Here is a 23,362-nt window from a genome sequence, read left to right on the forward strand (position 1 = left end):
TTTTAAAAAGTAGTTAAATTTGTGTGCAAAATAAATATTATTGTTACTATTACTACAACTACTGAGAGTACACATCTTAAACAATTAATAGCTCTGAATATATTTTTATAAGCCTTATAATTGTTTGATATAAGTGTAGGCCTATATTTGATGCAGTCCATAGTTCTGGCACATTCTTACCCTTAGAAAGGACAATAACAACTCTATTCCTTCAGTATCCAACCTGTAGATGGGAAGGGAGAGAGAGGGAGAGAGAGAGAGAGAGAGGGAGAGAGAGAGAAAGATATGTGACCATCGGCAGGTTGACAAATCAGACTGGCAAACGAAAGGAAGGAAGCACACGGCCTCAGAAATTCCAGAGGAAATCCTGCTTTACTGGCACGCACACGGATTTCTAACATACACCAGAACATACACAAACTTTCCCACAGCAGCGTCGGCACACTCACACACAGGCTTTGAGGTCATGGACATTTGCTCTGTGTGGCAAGACAAACACACGAAGCCACAGCAAAGTCACTGAGTACACAAACTCGTAACAAACACACTGTATGAAACGGCAAAGCAGCACCTGTACACACACACACACACACACACACACACACACACACACACACACACACACACACACACACACACACACACACACACACACACACACACACACACACACACACACACACACACACACACACACACACACACACACACACACACACACACACACACACACACACACACACACACACACACACACACACACGATGCAGGTACCTGGGTGCATGATTGATGAAGGGCTGAGGCTTGTATTTGGGGAAGTTGTAGGATTTGAACTCTTCGATGGATGAGATGCCGGGCCAGCTGTCCTCTGTAGGAGTACCTGATCACACAAAGCCAGAACAACACTTACTTTAGACCTTGCCTGCATTTTAGCACTCCTTGAAAAACATGGTTAACACTTTCTAAACAGAACTGATATTTATGTTGCTATGGCCAATAATTGATATGATGGCCGAAAAAGTGAGTGAGTGTATAAATGTGTGTGTGTGTGTGTGTGTGTGTGTGTGTGTGTGTGTGTGTGTGTGTTTGAGAATGAGTAAGCACAGGTGGGAGTGAATTTATTATATAAATGATATATATATATATTTATTGGACAATAATATGATCACTGATATTGTGCATCCATACATATTCATTGTTGCTGGAGATACATTTTGGATTTTACATGACTTAAATTCAGAGATCGCACACCTTTTGACTACGATCTTTCCAGTCATTTGTATACTTTTATATGAAGGATTTATATGAAAAATATCATTTTTCTTGAGCTTATCTCTAGCAAAAGAGATCTGGGATAATGAGGAAAATTGGATTATTCACTATAGAAATGTCCAGAATTTTTAAGACTGAAAACTAGGGTTGTTGTAACTAACATTAAAACTATTAAAAACATTTCTTTTAATTGAAAAAATAAATAAATAAAATTGAAATAAAATAAAATATAAATATTAGTTGAAAAAATTTGAAATGTTGCATTGGCAATAAACTGAAATAAGTTTAAGCTGAAGCACTAAAATGATCAACTGAAAATAACTAAAAACAAAAAAAAAACTAAAATGAAATAAAAATAAATTAAAGAAGAAAAACGAAGAAAATGACAAAAGCACATCTAACTTTACTAAAAATTAAACTAAAATTAACATGAAAACTAAAACTAAAAAATAAAAGCTAATTTAAAACATTAATAAAACGATTTAAAAAAATAGAATAAAAAACAAATAACACTGCTGAAAACCACTATTTTATAAATTCACTGATATTTCTAGACAGTGGGAAGCCTGTATATTACACGAGTGATTTATTTACTTTTCTGCATTTGGCAGAATCTTTTCTCCATAGCAGCTTACACTGCATTCAGTGCACTCCCTGGAAATCAATCAAATAACTATGGTATTGCTAGAGCCATGCTCTACTCGAGCTACATTTAAAAACTATAGTTTTGAAAACTAAATAAAAAAAAAGAAAAGATATATGGCTGTTAAAAACTATTTCCACACCAAGATGAGCAGTGGAACGCATCAGGTGAGAGTCAGCCGGACAGCATTTCAGCTGAACTGAGGTAACCTACCATGTGATCTCACAGTTTCCATGCAATAGTGTGTGAGTGTGTGTGTGTGTGTGTGTGTGTGTGTGGATAAGAAGCATGGCAGCTCAGATGGTTGCAGTTTGTTTTTAAAGCTGGTGAGAAGCACTTCTGAGTCTCAGCACTATGACACGTCTGGTGAGTGTGTGTGTGTGTGTGTGTGTGTGTGTGTGTGTGTGTGTGTGTGTGTGTGTGTGTGTGTGTGTGTGTGTGTGTTTAGTGTCGTAATGTCTGGAGTTGAAGTGTGCGTTTCATCACACAGGCTCTGAATTGAATCATTTAGTTGGAGAGCTGGATGCGAGCATGAGTGTGTGTGTGTGTTTCTGCTTACCAAGTAATCTGAAGATTAGATGCAGCTCGTCTTCAACGGTGGATCCTGGGAACAGCGGCCGACCTGCAGCCATTTCATAAAATATACATCCAACACCCCTGAGACAGAGATCAAGAGAGAGGATAAGACCGTCTGCACGAGAAGACTGAATGTAAATGATGAATGTAAATGAGCACTGCAACACACACACACACACACACACACACACACACACACTACCCACCACATATCGATCTGTGTGGAATACTCTGAGGATCCCAGAAGTACATCAGGAGGTCTGTACCATAAGGTCACCACCTCATTAGAGTATGTCTTTGTGGGAACAGACTTGGCTCGTGCTAGACCTACAAATACACACAAACAAAAGAACAATAAATAATATTTTACTTAAATATAAATGTTGTATATATATATATATATATATATATATATATATATATATATATATATATATATATATATATATATATATATATACACACACACACACACATACATACATATATATGTTTGTGTGTATATACACTAACATCATGCAAATTGATTTAATTGTAATATATATAATATAACATGTATATAATATATATGTAATATACATTTGAAAAAAAATATATACGTGTAAAAATTTTAAATGTATACGAATTTTGTGTGTATTCAACTGAAGCGCAGTCATTGAAAATCCTGAAGCATACAGGAGGGGACATGCTTTGACAGCACTGCGCTACACATACCAAAGTCCGCCAGTTTGAGTTCACCCCTCTCATTGATGAGCAGGTTCTGTGGTTTCAGGTCCCGGTGCAGAACCTTGCGTTTGTGGCAGTACGCCAGCCCTCGCAAGATCTGGAACAGGAAGATCTAGAACCACACATGGACTACAGGTCAGAAGACCACAAACACAAACTTTCATATTGTGTTGCATCGCACTAATACACAACAGTTTGTTTTGTTAAATCCATATGGTGCAAAACAAATTGCTTGATGACAGCAAACAGACATCGGACAGACCTTAACGTTGTGCATACTCATGATGTTTCCACAATCGTCCATGTACTGCTTCAGATCTTTATCCTACAGGAAAGCCATCGGAAAACAAATGAATAAACAGAACGAGAAGCAAGTGGAACAGAAAGGCACACAGCAACAAACATTCGCTCACCAGATACTCAAAAACAAGAGTGAGGGATTTGTCCGTGTGGACGATATCGTGAAGCGTGACGATGTTGGCGTGCTTTAAATCCTTCAATAATGACACTGAAACAGAGAAAATTGCAGGATAGATCAGAGCAATATCAACATTAGTATCTTAGAGAAAGAGAGTGAGAGATTAAGAAAGAGAGAGATTCCTCACCCTCTCTGATAGCTGTGCACGGAGCGCCCTCCTCATGCTCCAGCCGGATCTCCTTCAAGGCCACCAGGTTGTCCGTCAATTTGCTTCGCCCCTTGAAAACGGTGGCATACGTCCCCTATAATACAATTACAGCAATGATTAGATTTCAATGTATGGTTTACACTAGGGATGTAGTTAACAGATTAATAATGTACAACCAATAATTATGTCCCTACTGTACAACTAACAAAAGAAACAAATAGTACTTTGAATTGCACCTAATTTTAAGGAGTCCTTGGTTACGGTGTAATTAAACATTTAAGTACTGAGTAATTTTAATTAATAACTTGTACGTACTTTAGGGTTAGGTTTTGGTTTAGCATCAATTGCATGTAATTATGAATAATTTACTGTTATTACTATAGTAAGTACATGTAATGTGGAACAAGGACACTGTAAAATAAAGTGTACTGAACTTTGATGATATGAATACTGTCATCTCAAAAACCTCCTTATGATGAACACGTTCAGTTATATGATTATCAGTTATTGTACTTTTAAAGGAACACTCCACCCATTTGCATTAAGCTTTGCATTGTTAGAAACCCAGTCATACTATTGAATGGTCGTACAACACTCTCTCATTTTCCCCGAGACGGGAGAAATCCGTATTTACCTCTTAACACTTCCTCCCACAATGACGCAAAAATCGTCATTTTGCGTCATTGTCGGAGGAAGTGTAAAGCCCCGTTCACACTGCCAGCGACACGCAGCGACAAAGCGACATGATCCCATTCATTTCAATGGAGCGCTGGCGACTTCCAGCGACACGAGCGACAGTGACCGTTGGCGACAGAATGTGGGCGTGTCAAGCGACACGAGACGCGCGACAAAAGTTCAGAAATTTCAACTATGCAAATGAGAAGCGATTTTCGCGAGCGACAACCAATAGGAAAGAAGACTTTCAGAGGAGCTCAGCTCACGTCACCGTCTCGAGTGCAGGCAAGACAGAAGAGTTCGAGGGCGATTTCACTGTTATATATGATTTGACTGTAACCACATACATGGATATAATAAAATGATGCATGGAAAAGAAACTGTCGACAGTCTCAGTGAATTTAATTCACACATTTAGTTCGAGTGTTGTAATTATGATGCAAGTTTAGCACTGCTGCAGATCATTTTACAGTTTCCACTGCATTATGTTGACTATTAGGGACAAGAAAATTGATTATTTGTCAAATTCGAATGACGTTTTAGTAATTTATGACGGTATGAGTTAATCTGTTGATTGATCGATCGTTAATCCAGTAGGCTAAATGATTTAATCCACTGAACACTGCTGTGGTAATATAAAAACACTCTCCCAACAGCATACTGTTTCTTTTGAGCCTAAATCCTAGTCAAATTAAAATGATATAGTTGTATATATCACTTGTGATGGTATTTTGTATAGATATGGCCAGACGTGCAGTCTACCAGTCACATTAGAGCGACAGCACTATGAACGCCCACAAGCGACTTCACAGTACAGAGACTAGCGACATACAGCGACAAAATCGCTGGCAGTGTGAACGGGGCTTAAGAGGGGGGGATTTCTGTTGAGACTACAAACACTAGTTCCCACCCTTTCAAACCCACCCATAGGGGGTTGGACCTAATGCGCTAACAGACCTATCACAGATCAGTGCCAGTGCGTTTGATTTCCAATGCCATCCTCTTTTTCCCGGACATGTCCGGCCGTCGAGATCGTCCAAAATGTCCGGGATTCGGCTTTTGCTTTCTGCAGTCGCCATTCATTGTTTACATGCACACCTTTTGTTTCAATCTAACTGAATTCATTCCGATTGGTGAATATGAATGTAGTGTTTACATGAACGCTAAACAAGTGATGTGCGTTTTTAACATTGCTAAGAAAATTCCCGCACCTCCGTGAGAGATAGGAGACCGGCGCGTCTCATTAATGACGCCACCGGCCTCGCGCCGTTCTCCCACGGCCCTCAGCCTCGTCCTGCTCGCCACAGTAAACATGATGAATGGCGACTGTAGAACGCAAAAGCCGAATCCTGGACATTTTGGTCGATCTCGAAATCCAGGGAAAACTCGTCACGGAGACTCACTAGTAGCTTAGCTTTGTTGTTGTCAACTGCCCTCTCTAACCGGTAGGCGTGGCTTGGGAGTGGCCTCCTAGGGCAGCGAAGCAAGTGCATTCTGGGAGTTGTTGTCTTTCATCCACATAAGCCAAAAATACATTTTCTGGCTTTTCTTAGTCTAGAAAGCTCCAAATTCAAAAATAATTTCACATTTCTTCTACATAAATGACCTATTTTAAATACACATTCATCTTTCCAGAGGTAAAGTGTCCCTTTAAATGACAATTTCTGACAGCTGATGAGGGTGAAATAATGAAACTGTACCTCTCCCAACTTGTCCAGTTTGATGTAGGTCTCCAGTTTCCCAAAGCCGATTTCTGACTATAAAAAAAGAAAAAAGAAAAAGAGAGAGAGATTGCTTCATTAATGAGATCTGGTTAATACTGAACAGCCTGGATGTGTTCAACGGACCTTATCAGTGAGAAACACGAGTCTGGAGTGTTGCTCGCCATCTCTGATATCTGCAGCCAAAATCATTTCCCAGACAAAGCCATTAATCACACACACACACACACACACACACACACACACACACACACACACACACACACACACACACACACACACACACACACACAGTATTCAGACTCCCACGGGCACCAGGGGGCACCAGAACAACAACATAAACCCCCTCTACTTTACACACATGGAGAATTGGAGGTGAGGACGACATAGACGGATGACAGCTAAGAACAATGGATGCCAAGTAAACCCAGACGCAAAAGCAGGGGGCTTTTCAGATGCAAAACCCCCAATGCATGCAGCCTACAAACAAAGAACATGGTATGTGTCTTTGTGCTCAACTGAGAGTACGACACAATGTTCGTAGCGACACACTGGGTTTCTCGTCAACGGGCCGGGTTTATCTGCAGCGGTCCATGTTGTTTTGAAAAGCTTGCTGTGGACGGTGTACTCATTAACTTCAGTAATCTTAACAACTGTAATCTTTTACTCTTAAAAGAGCAGCTAAACCAAAAATGTGTTTTACTTACCCTCATGTCATTTCAAATTCATTTTACTTTTTCCATCTATGGAATATTAAAGTTCTTCAAAATTGTATTTCGCATACAATAAAGTATGTACAATTAGATTTATATATATATATATATATATATATATATATAAATAACTTTAAAAGTAGCCAATATGGTTTGTGCAATATATTTCAATAAGTTTTATAAAGCATGTATATGATAGTTTTGTGCACTGTAAAAAAAAAAAAAAGATCAATAAATTGACAAAATATGGCTTTAAATTGCTTGATCTCACCAAAATGTGAACTAAAATTAAACAATTTAAACTTTTTTTTGTTAAACAAGAAAAAATCCGTTTAACGTAATTTAAGTTGAAAGGACTTAAACATAAAAGTTGATTGTACTTAATTTAAGGCAGCAACTTTTTATTTTTTACAGTGTATAAACTGATGATCTCATTTGATCAGATCACATTTTGCAACCAATCGTGACGCACAAAAGTTATCGTACAGCTTCAGAAGACTCGTAATGTAGTGCAAAAGCCTTATGGACTTCATAATAGATCAATAGAACGATAGATAGTATGACAGAACAATAGAACAATAGATAGATTGCATTAATGACTAAAACTAGCATCTTTTACATTGTTCAAAACATCTCCTGTTGTGTTCCACAGAAGAAAGACTGTAAAACTAGTTTTGTATGACATGAGGATGAGTAAATGCTGACAGAATTATCATTTTCAGATGAACCGTCCATTTAAACCGATCTAAAACACAGCATTAGAGTCTCTCAGCGTGACAATGGCTTACTGTTTGACAGCCATGTAATAGTTTTATCCCGGCCAGACTGAATCATCTACATAATCCCACATTGTGTTGGAGTGTTTGAAACAATAAAGTTTATTAATCTTGAGCACCATGATCTCACAACCATTCATGTCAAATGAGAAAACTAATGTTCTTCTATGCAGTGTGGTTACTAGATAGATGTCCCATCATGCTCCACTCCTGATATGCTCCACAAAGAGATTCACGGAATATTGCGAAACCTAAGATACGGTGATTAATTTGCTTCTGAGATGAAATGAGGAGGTTTGCATGTGTATGTGGTTCAGATGAAGCACAAAAACATACTAGAGATTAGTAGGGAGCAAATATGACATTACGTGTTAATGTTGTTAAACCATTATAAAGATGAGCTAAAGGGTTTATGTGCGCAAACTTACCAGCGAGGCTCTACGTGATCGTCGGCTGAGGGGTTGGTCGAACGGCGGACTGCTCAACTGCAGCTTTTCCAGGTAACCGTCAGGAATCCGGATATCAGCAGGCAGAGACAAGCGTTTATTCAGGTCCTGAAAAACCACACACACACACAAACAAGTCAGTCACAAGGGACAAAATTAGCTGGGTTCATATCAAAGTAGGAATCAGATTAAAAATGTATGCTTGGTGACTAATTTTCATTTGGTATGTGCATCTCGTCTGAAAGCATTGTGTGTATGTGTGTGTGTGTGACTGTGTGTTTTAAATAAGATAGCGTGACTTCATACAGCCGCTCTCAAACCAAAGCATTAGCATCTTCCATAAATAACCCTCCATCATGCTTTGAATATCCCCCATTTACATCTATCTCTCACGTGTCTTTTTTCTCCACCCACAGGCTACTTATAAAGACGCGTGCAGCATGAAAGTGTCATCGGGCAGCACATCAGTCCAATACTTGTGTACTAGTACAGGTTGAAGAAGGGGTGAATCATTTCACCCCAAAATCAAAAGAAACACATAATATTATTTTTGCATTATTTTTAATAACATTAATCTTAAATGATGAATATTTCCCCCTCAATTCGTATTACTGCAATGCAAAATAAAACAATTTGAGCTATTATTTATAGTCTCTAGACAGGATGATTTTCATAACTGTCATCATAATGAGAATCTAATTAGAATCAATGGTTTTGAGAATAATGAAAAGCACAAACAAAAAAATAAAACATCCAGATGCACGAGTATTAAGGGGAAATGACAAACAAAATTGTACAAACTTGTATGCATAAGTCTTTGTAACATTATTTGCATGCATGTTGCATGCATTTACTATAGTAATAACAGTAAATTATGTGTAACTAATTAAATAAATACTAATTATGTAATACCATCATTTTAATAAAAGGCAGTATAGCAAATGCTATCACGACATTATACTTTAAATTTATATTTTTTAAATGACTTAAATATTATTAATGTTTATTATCATTTTTATATATGCATATTATCTTTTCCCCATGTTACAGTAATGAGCTTTTGGGAATAAAAGGAGCTCAAATGCATGAAAATCGTATACGCCATAATAGTAGACTATTTTCTTTATGCATTTTCTTTTATTTATGTACCTGTAAAATATGACCTGAACACCTCTTCATGAGATTCACCAGTATATATACACACAACATCGTTAAAGAATAGCTGACATGTGTCTAATAATGTGCATTTAGTCGCAGTAACCCAATTCATACAGCAGGGGGCAACGTGACCCCGGAGACCGAGTGAGGAACACATGGTTAAATAACTAGTTCACACTGAGGTTTGCCATTAAAACCCCAGAAGAAGCAGCTTTAAATGCTGTACATGTAGCAAGAGTGTGACGTGAATGTCTTGATGTATTCATGTTAATCATGATAGAAAAGAGACATTTTTCAGTGGTAATTGTTCAAAGGAATCAGTTTTTCCTTTAACAGTGGTTTTCAAACCCTCATTGTACTGCAGAGAAGAGAACAGAGACTGGGAATGATAAAGAAAGGAAAGAGGGAGTGAGAAAAAGAGGATGCAGAACCCATTCCTTTCAGATCCATGTGTGCGGTAACAGAGGAAGCCAGTATTTAATATCAAACATCACCAGACAGACACAGACGCATGTGATTTGAAATTCAGTCGCAAATGCGACGCCTGTTTCAGGGGATTTTCTTCTGTCCTCACAAAGTGAAAATGTCACACGATGCATCAATCACAGCCAGTATGGTAATGAGGAGATTTTGGACCAATGAGGTTTTACAGGGGGCGTGTCTACCTAGTGCTTAGAAAAAGAAACCAAACCATTCTGACCAAAAGAACAAAGTATCCTGTTACTTGTTGTGGCTGGTTAAGACACCAACTTGTTATACCGTGTCATGTCTGGGCTAAGATCTCAGATCTTCAAAACTGAGGTTGGTAACTGACCGTTCGCAAAGACCCGCCCCCTTTAGTTACTGTTGCTATGTCCGACAAGCCATGTTCTCACTCAGTGAAAAATACATCGCGGAGCAGAGAGGACCCTGACAACGCGCTGAAAGACAGGACAGACCAGGTTACTTTTGATATGAAACAAAGTCTCACCTTTCGAATTTGGTCATTTTTTAAAGAAATGTAAACAATAAATACCGTTTTGTGGCTCTTTAATGTGTCTGACAGATCGCTGTAGAGCCTCTTAAAGCTGCTCGCGAACCGATCATCTCTTACTTCTAGTTAATTTATAACATCAAATAAACATGAATGAACATAAGAGGGAATGTTGTTTTAACCACGGAAAGACATCAGTACACTCCGTTTTTCAAGTTCAAATCCTCCAATGTTAATCTACTAACTCTCCTGACTGCTTTGTCGGACAAAAATGGCGGATTATGATTGGTCAGATCGCCTGTCAATCAAACTCCCTGCGAAGGGTCAATTGAAGTTTAACACCTGAGAGCTTTCAAACATGCAGAAGTTCCTCTTATACCATCTGCAACTGCCCACAAAACCTCCAGATTTCTTTAGATCATCTCATTAAAGAATCATCGCGGAGGAAGAGGAGCAGAAAAGCCGACTAACAGGGTGTGGGAGAAATATAGAAAAAAGTACAACAGAGGAATCCCTCCACCTACTCAAGGCCAAAAATAAAGCTCTTAGTAGTGACACATCACCCAGTCTGAAGCTTTCAGGGTAACGCACGCAGAGTCCTGTGCATAACTGAGCGTGAGGCAGGTTTGTGCTGCTGATTCATTTATGTTCTGTCTTACCTCCATGGATATGCGCCGATGATTTCTGTTGCGGAGACACACGCCGGTGGGCGACTGCACTTCGTCCGAGGACGTCCCTGAGGCCTGATCGCTCTCTCCATCCGAACCCATCTTCAGATTCTCATGAACAATGTCTGGGAGAGAGGAAGAGGAGGTTAGAAATGAAAACGTGTGATGTATGTGTGTGCGAGATCTGTTATGGGAAATGAGTTATGGGAGGTTTTATTAGCATATACATAAAAATCAGACAACAACAATAATAATAACTGTTATTAAGTTCAAGTTTTAGGTTTTATTTGTTAACATTAACATGAACTACGAATGAGAACTACTTCTAAAGCATTTATTAATCTTAAAGTTCATGTTAATTTCAACATTTACTAATTCATTTTTAAAATCAAAAGATGTATTTGGTAACGTTAGTCAATGCACTGTGAACTAACATGAACAAACACTGAACAACTGGATTTCTAACTAGCATTAACAGATGAATAAGTATTGTTAGTTCATACATTAACTCATGTTAACAAATGAGACCTTATTGTAAAGTAAATCATTAAATGGATATTTAAATTGGACATTAACGGATATTTTTAATACTTAAAATGGTTTAATTCAAGTTTGAAAATTGAGTTAAAAGGCACAATATGTAAGATTTTAAAATAAAAATTGCCAAAAACCACTAGAACAATGTTATGTTTTGTTGACTTGTGTACTTACATTATCCCAAATGTTTACAACAATGTTTAAATCCAGAGAATTCAGCTATTTTATTCGGCGGCCGATATACGCATAATAAAAACAGCAGTGTAAAATGTCCTGGGCTCTCGGCCCCGTCCTGCTTCATACCACAGTAACGTTAATAAACTTTAATAAATTAGCTCACCCATGAACATGATTTCTGCCTGAGTCCCATCAGACTGCTTTCCATCGGCTGTGGAGGTAAAGACGACACCTCCCATGATTCCACGCTCATTCACAGCGCCATCAAGCTACGTATTTGTTATTGTTTTGAATAAACGACCTCTAGTGGCAAAACTTACATACTGTGCCTTTAAATGCAATTTTTTTAAATAAAATAAAATGTATTACTCCTTAAGTTATTAAAAGAGAGCATTTACCAATTGGTTTCTTAATCCAAATGAGACACAAAAAAGTCATCAAAACAATTACACTGAAACCTTTGAATTATTTTAATTTATTTTAAGCCCCTTTGACAGAAAACAGCCATCTTGAGAAGGCAAATGTTGCTGATGACTGATTGTAGGCCCCAGACACACTTTACAGGCATTACTATTACATTATCTTATGGTTAATAATCAGCTCAACAAAAAATATATACATTTGGCATACTATTTTTAGCATAATATGATTTGGGACACACCAGGGATGGAAATTAACTTTTTTGTCCACCGGCCACTGTGGCTGGTGGATTTCAAAATCTACCAGCCACTCAATGTTTTTACCAGCCACTTTCTTGTTTTTAACCGACAATGTGTAACTGCATGTGAAAATTAATACTACAAGATCTACAATACTTAAGCAGTTTATTTAATCTCAAGTCTCAATGAAATACTGACATTTTCTCTTTCTCTCTTATATATATATTTCTCTTTTTTACCTGGATGTGGCATTTGAATGATTCGTGGTCTTTTATGGCTTCCAGTTTTAGGTTTTTAGTCCCAACAATGAAACTAGGGCTGGGCGATATGGACCAAAAGTCATATCCCGATTATTTAGGCTGAATATCGATATACGATATATATCCCGATATTTTTTCTGCAAAGTGAGAGCAAATGTTCAGTCAAAGTCAAAGCCAAATATGTCATGTCACAAGTAGTTTTATTGAAACCGGCTATTTCCACACACACAAGTACTGTCCCCCTTTACTTAACATAAATTGTAAGAATATGACTAATAGTAAAGACTAGTACTAATAAATAAACATTAGGCCTATGCTAAAGCTATTAAATAGCAGTTCCAAACTAGTTTTTGTTAATACAATGTTGGTATGAGCCACTAGAGTCATTTAAAAATATTAAAAATAACACAAAGAAAAATAAAGTGGCATTTTGGGGTTAATATGGAAACGACAGTTACCATGGTGAATACACAATACTAACAATAACTGTTAATGAACCATGGAAACTGCTCCTGGTGAATAGTATGAAAATCATCCCTGCATTACTTTTATTTTGTGTAATTTACAACGTAACGGCGTTGCATGCTCGTAGTTTATTTTGCACTTTATATACAGTGAGGCGATACACAGCGCGCGCCGCCACATTTGCGCGTGCATTTGAAGAGTGTTCGCTATGAGAACAGGATAACGGCTGACGTGACAGGACAAGAAAGTCCGTTTTTCTGAGGTGAAAGACTTTATTTCAGCGTACACTTATGTCCTCTAAAAGTGTCCGCCGTCTGTGTGAAACAGTATATTTTTATTTACCCGCCACGGTGGCCGGTAGGTGAAGCGAATTTACCCGCCACAACACAAAATCACCAGCATTTGGCTGGTGGCGGGTGCTGATTCCATCCCTGGGACACACTAATCTTGCACTCTACGTAGAATATTATATAGTGATTCGGGAATCAACCTAATGTGTGTGTGTGGATTGGAAAAGCAACATGTGATTCCTCTATTTCAGTGAAAGACCTTATTCATCCTCTTTCCCTTTAAACACACACACACCTGTATAAAGCGGAGTACACACACACATTAGGCTGCACATCTGTCAATAACTCTCCAGCAGTTCTTCATATTCATGAAAACGAGTCAAACCTGACATGAACACACATGCTCTATTCACATTTACCTATGGCCTGATTCCAGAGAAAGACATGGATTATCCAGAAAACAAGGAAACTGAAGAGATATGTGCTGTTCCATGTGCTTTTTGTTTATACAGTGAGTGAGTGTGAACTATGTCCTCCTCTCTTCTCTATTACATAAAAGCATGATCCAGCTTATCTGAGCTGACCTAGGGGCCAAATCATGATGTAATCGGGGGTTTAAAAATATAAAAACAAACACACACACACACACACACAAATTGAAAACAAGCGGCCAGGAATTAAGAATCCGATCCAGTCAACATGTACATGCAGTCTTCTAGTACCTGGAAAAGGAGCGGACTAAAAGCAATGGAAAATAAAAGCTGTTCCGGAAGGAAAGAGATTATATTCCCGCATAAAAGAGAGCTGGGATCTAGAAAAAGAGTGTAAAGGTGCGGTCGTGGCTCTGTAGTTTTATGGCAGGCTGTTTGCCGGCTCACGGCCCCCTCCGCCCTCACCTCATAAGACGGCGTCCCCCAAGGGTGACATATCGGCCCGCTCTTTTATCTGGCCGTGGCAGTAAAAGTACCTAACCTGAGGGCCATCCATTATGGCACACAGCTGTCTGCTGTCTCTCTGCTCTGATATCCTCAGACGAGAGGGAGAGAGGTGAATCTTGCGGAAAAATTTCTGGAATATTTATATTTCACTACAAAAGTAAGATGATACAAAATAAGTGCAGTTTACATGAAGCAATGAGAATTGAGCACATTATCCCCATTAATACTCATTATTGCAGTCTGATCAAAAGTGATCAATTAAGAACAAATGTTAGTATATGCAAAAGTAATATTTACTATACTAGATTTAATTTATTCAGAAAATAAAATGAAACAATAAAATAAATACATACACTACCGTTCAAAAGTTTGGGGTCAGTAAGATTTTTTATGTTTTTAAAAGAAGTATCTTCTGCTCACCAAGGCTGCATTTATTTGATTAAAAATACAAACAAAAACGGTAATATTGTGAAATATTATTTCAATTTAAAACAGCTGTTTTCTATGTGAATATACAGTAAAGTGTAATTTATTCCTGTGATCAAAGCTGAATTTTCAGCATCATTACTCCAGTCTTCAGTGTCACATGATCCTTCAGAAATCATTCTAATATGATGATTTGATGCTCAAGAAACATTTATGATTATTATCAATGTTGAAAACAGTTATTTACATTTTTATTTCATGATGCTATGGTGAATAGAAAGTTCAAAAGAACAGCATTTATCTGAAATCTAAAGCTTTTGTAACATTAAACACTACCGTTCAAAAGTTTGGGGTCAGTAAGAATTTTAATTTTATTTTTGGGGGGAAGAAATAAAATAAATCAATACTTTTATTCATCAAGGATGAGTTAAACTGAAGTTACAGTAAAGACATTTATAATGTTAGAAAATATTCTATTTTAAATAAATGCTGTTCTTTTGAACTTTCTATTCAGCAAAGAATTTTGAATTTTTTTGTACACAACTGTTTTCAACATTGATAATAATAATGAATGTTTCTTGAGCATCAAATCATCATATTAGAATGATTTCTGAAGGATCATGTGACACTGAAGACTGGAGTAATGATGCTGAAAATTCAGCTTTGATCACAGGAATAAATTACAGTTTAAAATATATAAAAATAGAAAACAGTAATTTTAAATTGTCATAATATTTCACAATATATTACTGTTATTTATTTATTATCAAATAAATGCAGCCTTGGTGAGCAGAAGATACTTCTTTTAAAAACATAAAAAATCTGACTGACCCCAAACTTTTGAACGGTAGTGTATATATTGGGGGAATTATTTTAATGTCAACACACAAAAAAAATGTGTTAACACTTTACAACAAGGTCAAATTTGTTAACATTAAACATTAGTAGTAATGTATTCAATAACTAACCATGAGCAATATATTTGTTACAGTATTTATTCATCTTTATTAATGTTAGTTAAAAGAAATCCAGCTGTTCATTGTTTGTTCATGTTAGTTCACAGTGCATTAACTAATGTTAACAAATAGAACTTTTGATTTTAATGTATTAGTAAATGTTGAAATTAACATTAAGATGAATAAATGCTGTAGATGTATTGTTCATTCTTATAGTCCTAGTTAACTAGTGCTAATAAATTAAACCTTATTTTGTCGTGTTACCAAAAACGCTTAATAAAATAAATCAAAATTTGGGGAACATTCTTAATCATCTCAATTGATATAGCAATGCAAAAAAACCGGCTTCGTGGTTTATGCCAAATATAATTAGCTTTTCGTCCTTTGTCTTTGGGGTGAAATATGACCAGGACATTTCTTAGAGATGAGATGAGGAGAGATCCAGCTTCATGAAATGGCTATTTGACTGTTAACCTGCGGCGACATTTCTGCATCCCGTCACACAGATGAAGTCTTTGAAACGGCGAGACAGTGTGTGTGTGTGAGAGTGTAACAGTGTGTGCACTTGCAGGTAATGTGTCCTATTTTTTTTTAAATCTGACACACCGCGAGGTAACGAGTTGCTCTGGCAAATCACCCCATTTCTCTCCGTTCACTCTCCCTTTCCCGTCTTTCATCTCGTTCTACCTCCTCCTCTCGACATAACAAGCGCTGCGCTCTTTCATTCCGTCAAGCCCGAGACAACCTCACTAGTAATTTTTAGGCATATCATCAGTCAGCCGCACCCCATCCGCTCCGTCTTCCGCCGTCTTTTAACTGATGCCGTGAAAGTCTAGAAAGCGCAGTGTTCTACTTTTCCAAAATAAAAAGTGTGGCACGGAAAAATCTTGCAAGAACGAAAGTGGGTCAAACTCTAATAAACTCCAGACTGTCTTGATTCTGCGTGACATCACTCCAACCTGGAATGCATCCTATTCAAGGGAACGCAAGCCTATCATTTATCAAACACATTTACATGACAGCTTACAAATTCCACAATCTGTGCCAAATAAACAAGCGATCGCTCTCTGACAGCGCTGTCGGTGGATGAGAATGCGGGAACGGACACGTCTGGACTCGTGTGTGAGATGCTGGTAAATAACCTCACGTATGAGAAGCACCACGCATGAACACACACTCACTCCGAGAGCAGCCCGGACGGAACTGTTCAACTGTGACACACACTTCTTGCACGGTCGCCTCCCACTAACCTTCCTCTGACTCACTTCCTGCCAGTGTGAGCGCGTTCTGTGTGTGAACACCCACTCGCGCAGTTGGACACACGCACACCGGGGTCAGACATGACTGATCCCACGACAACAGGGAGAAAAGGTCGACCCAGATTCATCACACACCAAGAATCTGCACATCTGAATTTTTTACATGGCAGATCATTAATATAATGATTGAAAAGTGTGTTGTCTATTAAACACTTTCAGAGAGAAGACATGCTTGCTGGCAGTCAAACAGAAGTAAGCAATGAACTGAAAGTGGGAGGCATATTTGGGATTGGTTGAAGGTGAGGACGACCTGAGTCACGTATGCTTCATCCACACCATGTTTCACATCCACACCATCATTAACAAACTCAAAGGTTTGAGGCAAATATGTGAATCATTAATACTTGTAGCTGCTATACAGCACTTCATCAGGCCGACAATTATATTAAAATTTATGTTTAATATAAATAAATTTTTTTGGCATGAATTGTAAATGAATAAATAACTCTAAAATTTATTATGAAAAAGCGAAGCATTAAAAGGTTTAAACGATAATTGAACAATTAAATTCTAACTAAGGAAATACAATTTTAATCAAATTATTAACATTTTGTTAAAAGTAACTGTTATATTAAAATATAAAATTAAGTAATAAATTATAATTATAATTATTATGAAATAGTTGCAGTAATAATAATAATCATTATTTCAATAATGAACTAGTGAAACAAAAAAAAGTTTAGATTAAAATTATAACTAAATAATATAATAAATATAATACAAAGATAACATTATTAAAATTTTGTAACAACTTTTAAAAATAAGTTAGATTATAATTAAAAAAATCTGTTAAAAGTTAACAAAAACTATTTATAATATATACATAATTTATAATGTGTGTGTGTATGTATACATACATACATACATGCATACATACACACACTTATGTTTTAATTGTTCAAAAACATTTTAATGCTGAATTCTTGTAAATATGTCTTTAAATGGCGACTCTTCCAATCAGCCTGTACGTGTGTGTTGTCACTCACCGAGGCGGCTGCCGTTTCGAGGCATGGCCATGAAGGACCCCAGACTTCCCCCGATGACACTGTGCGGTCGGCGCAGAGGAGGCTTCTTAAAGGAGCCCGTGTACTGGTGCAAAAACGAGTGCATGCTGTGGGAGGTGGGCGGCCGGCCATTCCTCACGATGGGCTCTGAAATAACAAGACACACACACACACAGCATCAGTATAATTGCATGAATAGATTTATATAGTGTGAGGCGGTGAAAACTTCATTCAAATTAATACTTTACTACCTGAGGTTACACTGAGATCAAAGGGAAGCTCCGGCAATAAAGGGAAACCGGCAACTATCTAGAAACTGGTGATGTCTTGACATTCACCTATATCTTTCACTTCTCATCAAGCTGAGTGATGCTGGGAACGCAACACCTGCTGTGCTTTTCACTTTTAATGGAAAGGCAAGCCAATCATTGCAAAGGTGTTGCTATGGCAATGTATAAACCAACAGGAAAGCAGCTGGAGTCATTTGAGCCAATCAACACAAGGCATGAAAAAGCATCAATCAAACAAATTCTGACAATCGACACTCAAGTATAAAAGTTCATCAAAATTGCAACATATCAACCAATAGAAGCATCGCTACCATTATAAACCAACTATTTGACACCCATGTGAATTTTAGATAAAAAAAAAAAATTCACTGCATATATTAACTTTAATCAACGTCTGTAGAGGTTATATGACCATCACACTGTATGTGTGTGTGTGTGTGTGTGTGTGTGTGTGTGTGTGTGTGTGTGTGCACTCCAACCCCACCTGTCCCCCTTCCACCTGTCTCTGCTTACACCACCTGTCCAGTCAACCAACCCCTCCTTGAGCTCGCACACACACGTAAAAAACACAGAGCAATGCATTCGTCTCCAAACAACCCAAGCAACAATGTCTCTTATATTTAACTCGCCCAACGTCCTATGAAACTGCACACACCTAGTTCAAATTTGACCCCTGGATCATATTAAGCATTAAGATCCTGAATTCTGGATTGGGGTACACTGAAAAAACACAAGTAAAATTTACTTAGGCAAGTTTTTGCACGCATTTTTTAAAGTAAATGTCACATATGGAATTACGTAAACTCGACTTAACTAAGTTAAGTGAAAGTAATAAAAGAAAATAAGTACATTTAACTTGGCTAGTAAAAGGTTGAGTAATATCCATATAGTTGAAGTTTCCTTTGCAATACATTTCACTCAAACAATATAACAATTAAACCACACTTTTAAAGTATATGCTTTACTTAGAAACATCTAAGTAATTAATACAATAGATATTGAGTGAGACACCATATCTACATATCAGAAGTTACGCATCATGTGAACGCAGAGACCTCAATACTTGTCAGACAACACACAATGACTAACATTTGGATCGTTTTTCGTGTGTGAATGTGTCATTTTGAGTAGAAAATTTACTCGAAATGTCACAAAATGGCAAGTTACTAATCCTAACAACAACAGAAATGAAACAGTGTAAATACAGCTGGAAAACAGTGGGGAAAAAAATCATAGAATTTTTCTTTATCATACAATAAAGAATTTTAATTCTTGCCTGAACTAACTTTTTCATGTAAATTACATTGTTTTTTTTCTGTAGTATTTACTTCACCACAAAATAATTTTGATCAGTGTACTAATGGATGCCCTAAAATAAATAAATGTTTTATTGGTGTCCCAAAGTTAGTTTATTATGAAGAAAATATTGAATATTGATTTAATTGATTAATTAAAAACATTCACAACTTAGCAAAAATTTGTGTTCCGGTTTATTTTAGAAACTTTTTTATAAAGCCTTACAGTATAATATAGAGAAAAGTATATGTAAAGGGATCAACTAAATTGTATAACAATTCTGGGTCCAATTTGATTAATAGATTTATGAACATCAAATTTAAATAAAGACCCGATATAAAACATTTTTTTATATAAAAACTATTTTATGAATTAAAAATGAATATTTGAATTTATTAGGCATTTAAATATTAGACATGACGTTTTGTTTGGTGTAGTATAGTGTATTAAAAAAATCTAATATTGAAATTAAGACTAAATAAACCCATTTTACTTCTAACATGATGAAGTGAAGTGTGAAGTGAATAGTAAAGTAAAGTGTAAAAAGTGAAGTGTAAAGTGTACAAAGTGAAGTGTAAAGGGTGGAGGGAAAAGTGAAATGTGAAGTGAAAGGTGGAATGAAGTGAAGTGTAAAGTGTACAAAGTAAAGTGTAAAGTGTAAAAAGTGAAGTGTAAAGTGTGGAGGGAAAAGTGAAATGTGAAGTGAAAGGTGGAATGAAGTGAATAGTAAAGTGAAGAGTAAAGTGTACAAAGTAAAGTGTAAAGTGTGGAGGGAAAAGTGAAATGTGAAGTGAAAGGTGGAATGAAGTGAATAGTAAAGTGAAGTGTAAAGTGTAAAAAGTGAAGTGTGAAGTGTAAAAAGTGAAGTGTACAAAGTGAAGTGTAAAGTGTACAAAGTGAAGTGTAAAGTGTGGAGGGAAAAGTGAAATGTGAAGTGAAAGGTGGAATGAAGTGAAGTGTAAAGTGTACAAAGTAAAGTGTAAAAAGTGAAGTGTAAAATGTGGAGGGAAAAGTGAAATGTGAAGTGAAAGGTGGAATGAAGTGAATAGTAAAGTGAAGTGTAAAGTGTACAAAGTAAAGTGTAACGTGTAAAAAGTGAAGTGTAAAGTGTGGAGGGAAAAGTGAAATGTGAAGTGAAAGGTGGAATGAAGTGAAGTGTAAAGTTAAGTTTAAAGTCAAAGGTGGAGTGAAGTGTGTGAAGTGAAGTGAAGTGAAGTGAAGTGTGAAGACAAGTAAAGTGAAACAATACTTTAAAAATAGGCTAGATTTTCTCCTCTGTGATTTGACTGAATTGTGAAAACTGGTCTCTTTATAAAGTTTGGAGAGGACTGGGAGGGTTTGATGATGTCAGCATAAATAGAAAGACATTTTTATAGGCAGAACAAGTTATTACACTGTGATGAAAGATTACTAAGGCAATCCTTTTTTCTTTGCAATAACAATGTAATGATAAATAGTTCCCAAGCAGATCAATAGGATCAATTATGATTTCATGTCGACTTCAAACAACTTTGTTCTCAGACTGTGTTTTGATGCGTGCACATGAAATGCTGATGGTGTATTATCTTCATTTATTCAGAGAGCGTTCTCTTTTTCGCTGTGGTCGTCCTCTCTCTCATATCTTCCCACACCACAGCTGTGTCTGTCATTACAACAGGCCTTTTCAACCTGCTTACTAAGGGGAATCCAACAAAACATCAGGCTCACACACACACACACCTCACAAAACAGCACAGCTCAGTGTGGCGCAGGTCTGAACCATCCAAACCCATGTGTGTAAAGTTCCACTCACAGACCAGCTGCACACCGGGACCGTATTTCCATATAAGCATCATGGAAACTCCGGAATGTTCCACAGCCAACGCCATGGTAACGCTCCACAGGTCGGGCCGTGACAATATGTCATGCTGTCAGATGCAGGAACGTCCAACCAACAGCATCAGTGAGTGTGTGAGTGTGGACAGACGTGAACACCAGACAGACACTTTTCCCAATACTGAGAACACATCATGATCATTTTTTCACATGCGTGGCACAAGTACATTAAATGTAAACTCTACGTCTATCGGGTCTTGTTGCTAAGCAACAGCACTCCTGGGGAAAATACTTCATGTCAGCAGAAGCTCCAGGGCCCAAAGCTAGGTTGGGTCTACGGTTGCTGTGCCGACAGTCTCCGGTGACGGGCTCTTTGTGCAGAACCCTAACATCCATTCCTGGTGCCAAAACCATCACAGGCACACATACATTCACTCTATTTCTTCATTATTGAGACAGAGGATATCTTCAGAGAGAGTTCGACATTTTTCGAAGAACTATAGAGCCCCAAAAAACACACAAAAAACCACAAAACCACACGCATGACTAAAGCACAAGTTTAGCCCGGCAGACGGTGCAGATGACAGTCCTGTTCTGGACCAGACCACAAACAGAGAAAAACAAAGACTGTCTGAAATTTGAGGAAGCATTACAAAAAAACAACAACCGTCTATCCCCTTTTTCATGTAGTATTCATGTCTCTCCTGTGGGCAAAACACTAATACTACAATATTGATCATTATTAATATCAACAAACAATACAATGTATAAGGATTAACAGACCAGTAGCTGATAATTAAAGTTAGCCATATCCATCTCTCTATCCGCATCTCTATCCATCTATCCATCTATCGATCCATATCTCGATCCATATCTCGATCCATATCTCGATCCATATCTCGATCCATATCTCTATCCATATCTCGATCCATATCTCTATCCATATCTCTATCCATATCTCTATCCATATCTCTATCCATATCTCTATCCATATCTCTATCCATATCTCTATCCATATCTCTATCCATATCTCTATCCATATCTCTATCCCTATCCATATCCATATCCCTATCCCTATATCTATCCATATCTCTATCCATATCCCTATCCATATCCCTATCCATATCTCTATCCATATCCCTATCCATATCCATATATATATATATATATAATAATTCTGTTGCTGACTGCATCTACGATTCCATATTAAAAAGTTAGATCATAAAAACTAGATCTGAAACCTAAAAGCAGTGTAATTGTTTTCCGAACAGTCTTCAACGTTAATGAGACAAAATCTCCATTCGTCTACTCTCATATTCCAGATTGCATGCATATCTTTCCTGAGGCTAAAGTGAGACTATAAATCAAACGGCTCATTTAATGTATAATTAACACAGAACTTTTAAAATCTTTAAATGAAATGATTATTTCAGGTGTCCTAACACACCTAATGAATAAACAACAACAACAACTCTATAACAGGAGTTATTTTGAATTAAAGGTTGTTATTCACATAAAATACTGATAATTAAATAAAACGGACATCTAACTCCCATCACAGTGCATAATGTTCCTCTGAACGTTAATCCAGATGGGCTGCAGTGAATGAGGATTTAGCCAGAAGTTAGAAGCCCTATCTAATGTGCGGATTAAAGGAAAGAGAAGAGAGTGGCATAAGATCCTTACGTAATGGGTCTTCATAAAACATTCATCAGTCTGGCTAAAAAAAAACAAAAAAACGGCTGGGTCAACAACACTGCCATTCCCCACATTCAACACACAGACCTAAAAACAGGCACACTGTGAAAGAGTGTGTGCATAGCTGAGTGGGCATATCTAGGCCGCTGTGCACATATCAGTGCAAGTGTACAGTGAAAGAGTGCAACATTCATGAGGAAGAAGAAAAAAAACGCATTCTCTGAATGTTAGTGTTAACCTGAGGATCGTGATGTGATGG

At 37.2% G+C, this 23,362-nt stretch overlaps 1 protein-coding gene across 7 annotated transcripts in view; it reads right to left on the reverse strand.

Annotated features, from left to right (window-relative positions):
- cdk17 (cyclin dependent kinase 17) overlaps positions 1 to 23,362 on the reverse strand; it is a 55,291-nt gene that overhangs the window by 2,892 nt on the left and 29,037 nt on the right. The window contains exons 3-15 of one of the 7 annotated variants that reach the window (XM_082168431.1): positions 17,987 to 18,151; positions 11,851 to 11,898; positions 10,965 to 11,098; positions 8,157 to 8,282; positions 6,219 to 6,275; positions 3,823 to 3,937; positions 3,631 to 3,725; positions 3,480 to 3,542; positions 3,206 to 3,329; positions 2,698 to 2,818; positions 2,475 to 2,572; positions 775 to 880; positions 181 to 223 (exon numbers count right to left, since the gene is read on the reverse strand). In XM_082168431.1, the coding sequence (XP_082024557.1) occupies positions 181 to 223; positions 775 to 880; positions 2,475 to 2,572; positions 2,698 to 2,818; positions 3,206 to 3,329; positions 3,480 to 3,542; positions 3,631 to 3,725; positions 3,823 to 3,937; positions 6,219 to 6,275; positions 8,157 to 8,282; positions 10,965 to 11,098; positions 11,851 to 11,898; positions 17,987 to 18,151 (1,295 nt within the window). The other 6 variants (XM_082168436.1, XM_082168437.1, XM_082168433.1 and 3 more) reach the window with 6 other exon arrangements.

This window comes from Leuciscus leuciscus, assembly GCF_965113295.1.
Source record: "Leuciscus leuciscus genome assembly, chromosome: 4".
NCBI classification, from domain to species: Eukaryota; Metazoa; Chordata; class Actinopteri; order Cypriniformes; family Leuciscidae; genus Leuciscus; species Leuciscus leuciscus.